At 40.3% G+C, this 4,455-nt stretch overlaps 1 protein-coding gene across 1 annotated transcript; it reads right to left on the bottom strand.

Moving 5' to 3' along the window:
* Window positions 1-1,378: 1,378 nt before the first annotated feature.
* LOC142643233 (uncharacterized) lies at window positions 1,379-3,806 on the bottom strand. The gene is made up of 3 exons (XM_075817770.1): window positions 2,888-3,806; window positions 2,140-2,688; window positions 1,379-1,719 (listed from the first exon to the last, which is right to left on the bottom strand). Exons 1-3 carry the CDS (start codon window positions 3,804-3,806, stop codon window positions 1,379-1,381), a joined length of 1,809 nt encoding a protein of 602 aa, XP_075673885.1.
* Window positions 3,807-4,455: the final 649 nt, after the last annotated feature.

Here is a 4,455-nt window from a genome sequence, read left to right on the forward strand (position 1 = left end):
GGTGAATTTTTTACTCAGGAGGTAATTGCAACTTGTAAGCAGTAGCTCTAATCCTCTGAAGAACCTGAAATGGTTCATAGAACCTTAGGGATAGCTTGTGAGAAGCCCTGTGAACAAGTGATTGCTGCTTAAATGGTTGCAACCTCAAGTAAACCCAGTCACCAACTTCAAAAACTCTATATGATCTATGCTTGTCTGCTTATAGTTTCATGGCATTCTGAGCTTGCACCAAATTATGCCTCAAAACAGCAATCAACTCTTGCCTAGAATGCAGCTGCCTATCCACAGCCTTAACCTTAGTGGTACTAGGAATATAATCAAGGAGTTTAGGGGGAGGAATACCATATAAAGCTTCAAAGGGAGTACATTTAGTTGAAACATGGAAGTTAGTATTGAACCAATATTCACACAAAGGCAACCACTCAACCCATTCAGCTGGTTGGTCAATAGTGAAGGACTTAAGGTACTGCTCAAGACTCTTATTCACCACCTTAGTTTGGCCATCAGTCTGAGGGTGAGAAGAGGAAGACATGGCCAATTGAACACCCTGCAACCTCATCAGCTCAGACCAAAAAAAGGGATGTAAAGGCAGGATCCCTATCACTAACAATTGAACTAGGCATCCCATGCAATTTGAATTCATGCTGAACAAATAAGGCAGCAACCTTGGAGGCTGAATAAGGATGAGATAATGCAATAAAGTGGACAAACTTAGTAAGCCTATCCACTACCACAAAGGCAACATCCATCTGATGAGATTTTGGAAAACCTTCCACAAAGTCCATGCTAATATCAGACTAAGGTTTAGAGGGAATGGGAAGTGGTTGCAACAACCCAACTGGCCTACAGGTTTCATGCTTCATTTGTTGACAAACCACACATTCCTTGATATAAGTCTTCAAGTCAGACTTCATACCCTACCACCAAAAGTCTTGCCTCAACCTATAAAAAGACTTCAAGTACCCAAAATGGCCACCAAGGGGACTGTCATGAACATGAGACAACACCTTAGGTTTTAAACAACAAGATGGCCCAAAAATATCCTTCCTTTATATAGAATCAACCCATTATGCAAAGTCTAATGCTTAGGAGCAGTGCCTAACTTGAGAGTAGTCAAAAGCTGTTGTGACACCTCATCATTGACATAGCTTTGCTGTAATTCCTCAATTCAAGTAATGCTTGGAAAAGAAATGAGAAATAGGTGTGCATTAGGGTCTGCCACCTCCTCAAAAGAACATCTCAGCCTGGACAAGGCATCAACAATCTTGTTGTCTTGACCCTTTTTATACTCCACCACAAAAGCATAACCTAAAAGCTTAGAAATCCATTTTTGCTGGGCTGGAGTGTCTATTTTATGCTCTAACAAGAATTTCAAGCTCTAGTGATCAGTTCTAATGATGAATGGCTTGCCAAGAGGATAAGGCCTCCATCTTTTGACAGTTGTAACCAAGGCCAAGAACTCCTTTTCATAAGTAGAAATGTGCACACTTCTGCCCTTCAAAGCTTTGTTGTGAAAAGCTATAGGCCTCTGCTCCTGCATCAGAACAACACCTATCCCCACTCCTGAAGCATCACACTCAATAATAAATGGTTTAGAGAAATCAGGTAAAGCCAAAACAAGAGGGTTCATGACAGCAGCCTTGAGGTGTTGAAAGGCAGAATCAGCTTCAGCAATCCAGTTAAAACCATCCTTTTTTAGCAAATTAGTCAAAGGGGCAGCTATTAGACCAAATTTCTAATAAACTTCCTGTAGTAACCTGTGAGCCCTAAAAAGCCCCTCAAAGCTTTCACACAAGTAGGAGTTGGCCATTGCTACATAGCCAAAACTTTCTTAGGATCAGTCTTGACACCCTCACGTGACACAATGTGCACCAAATACTCCACTTCAGAGTAGCCAAAGGAACACCTTCTCTTTTTAGCATAAAGCTAATTTTGAAGCAAAATACTAAGTACAGCCCTTAATTGAGTCAAGTGGTCTATTAATGACTGACTATAGACCAAGATATCATAAATAAAAAAATAAAAAAAATACCAGAACAAACTTTCTTAAAAATGGTTTAAAGATGTCATTCATAAGAGCTTAGAAAGTGGAAGGAGCATTTGTGAGACCAAAGGGCATAACTTGAAATTTATAGTGACCCTCATGAGTCCTAAATGCAGTTTTAGGCACATCCTCAGCTTTCATTCTAATCTGATAGTAACCAGACCTTAAGTCAAGCTTAGAAAAGATCATTGAACCACATAATTCATCAAGTAGTTCATCCACTACAAGAATAGGAAACTTATCTTTAATAGTAACTTGATTTAGAGCTCTATAATCTATACACATTCGCCAAGAATCATCAGCTTTCCTAACTAACAGCATAGGTGATGAAAATGGGCTTTGGCTTGGTCTAATAGAGCCAACTTCTAAAAGTTCTTTAACAATCTTTTCAATTTCAGTTTTTAGTAAATAGGGATACCTGTAAGGCCTTCCACACATTGCTTGAGTGCCCTCTTTGAGTGGAATGCTTTGCTCATGACCCCGAGAAGGAGGCAAGCCTTGAGGAACCTCAAACCCAGTTGCAAACTCTTCCAATAAGGACTCCAGTTCAGGTACAGGTAGGGTGGGTTCAACAATGAAAAGTTGGGTTGTGATCTGCAACAAAAGGCCCTTCCTTGTAGGTTTCTTGAAGAATTGGTTAGCATCTTAAAGGGAGGAATGAGATGGCCTCAATCCCTTTAGAACCACTGTCTTGCCAAGCCACTAAAATGCCATAGTAAGCAAATTGAAATCCCATTGTATTAACCCCAATGTTCTGAGCTACTGAGTGCCTAAAACTAAATCACACCCTCTCAAATGAAGCACATTAAGATCCATACAAAAGTAATGACCCTGCACTTGAACTTGCAAATCTTGACAAGCACCAAGTGTCTTCACTGTAGGCCAATGGAGCTATCTTCACATCAAAAGCCAGAGCTGGATCAATGGCCAACTTCAAGCTTGAACACAACCCAGCATCCAAAAAATTATGGGTACTGCCTGTGTCAATAAGAATCACCAAGCAATGCCCTTGAAGTTTCCCTTCAATTCTCATTGTGCCTGGAGAAGGGCTACCCACTAATGCATATAGTGTAATCTCAGGTGTATCTTGCAGCAACTCTTGACCTTTTGGCAACACCACAAACCTATTTGCCTCCAACTCTACAAGTTGTGGACCAGAGGAAGGTAATTCTTGAGAAAAGGAAACTCCTTCTAGAAGAAAAATCCTTGCTCCTTTACATTGATGTCCACTCTGCCACTTCTCATCACAATGATAGCATAAACCCTTCTTCCTCCCCTCCTCCATTTGAGCAGCTGTCAATCCTTGCAAAGGCACCTTGGTCCTGGATTCAAATGTAAAGATGCTGTGCTCAGGCTTAGGAAGTCCAAGAATGGATGGTCTTGAACCATCATGAGAAATCTTGCTAGACTTCCTACAACTCCAAAGATATTCCTCTTGCATCTTAGCAAGGCCAAAAGCTTTATTAAGGTTCTTGGGACCCAACATCCTCACTGGAAGTCTTACTTCATCCTTAAGCCCACTGAGAAAGCAACTCAATTTATGAAGCTCAGACAAGCTACGAACCCTATTAGAAATAGCCTCAAATTGCCCTTTATAAGCAATAACAAAAGAGGTTTGCTTTAATCTTGTGAGTGACTCCATTGGATCATCATAAGAAGTAGCACCAAATCTTTCATGCACTACCTTAACAAATGCTTCCCAATCACTGAAAAAACCAGAATTCTCAGCATCTTGAAACCAAATTAAAGCTTCCCCTTCCATGTGATAAGATGCCATCAAAACCTTTTGAGGCTCAGGGGTGTTGTAGTTTCAAAGAATTGATTAGACTTGTAAATCCACGAAGCTAAATCAACCCTGAGAAATGAGGGAACTCCAATCTCAAAAGCTTGGCACTTAATACAACAATGGAGTTTTCCACATTCTGAATCCCTCACTGATTTTCATCTTGAACCCGTACCTCTGTATTACTCAATCTTTGATCCCCCTTTTGCATGAACTAAGCAATTACACCCAATTGTTGCTTCATCTCCAACAAGGTAAGATCATGCCCTTTGAACTTGGCAGCTAAAGCTACAATTTTCTCACTATTGGTCGTAGCTCTTGTTTCTACCATGGATCAATTACTGCTCTGATACCAATTATTATGACTCTTCAATCTATCAATTAATCTTAGACAATTGAAGATATGCTTCTGGTTGATTTCAAGGACAACCGGGCCTCCACAAGAAAAGGGGTGAAGATTAGGAATGGTTAAGAGCAAAAGAAGTATTACATTTCACATAAATCTTTGCCTCACCTTACAATCTTCTCTTAAACCCTTGTGCCAATCTTTAACTGCCAAGTAACAGACGAACTGTCTAACTACCTACTGCCAATGCATCAACACATGCTTCCTTCAATCAGCACATGC

The sequence above is a fragment of the Castanea sativa genome, chromosome 7 (assembly GCF_040712315.1).
Source record: "Castanea sativa cultivar Marrone di Chiusa Pesio chromosome 7, ASM4071231v1".
Classification (NCBI taxonomy): domain Eukaryota; kingdom Viridiplantae; phylum Streptophyta; class Magnoliopsida; order Fagales; family Fagaceae; genus Castanea; species Castanea sativa.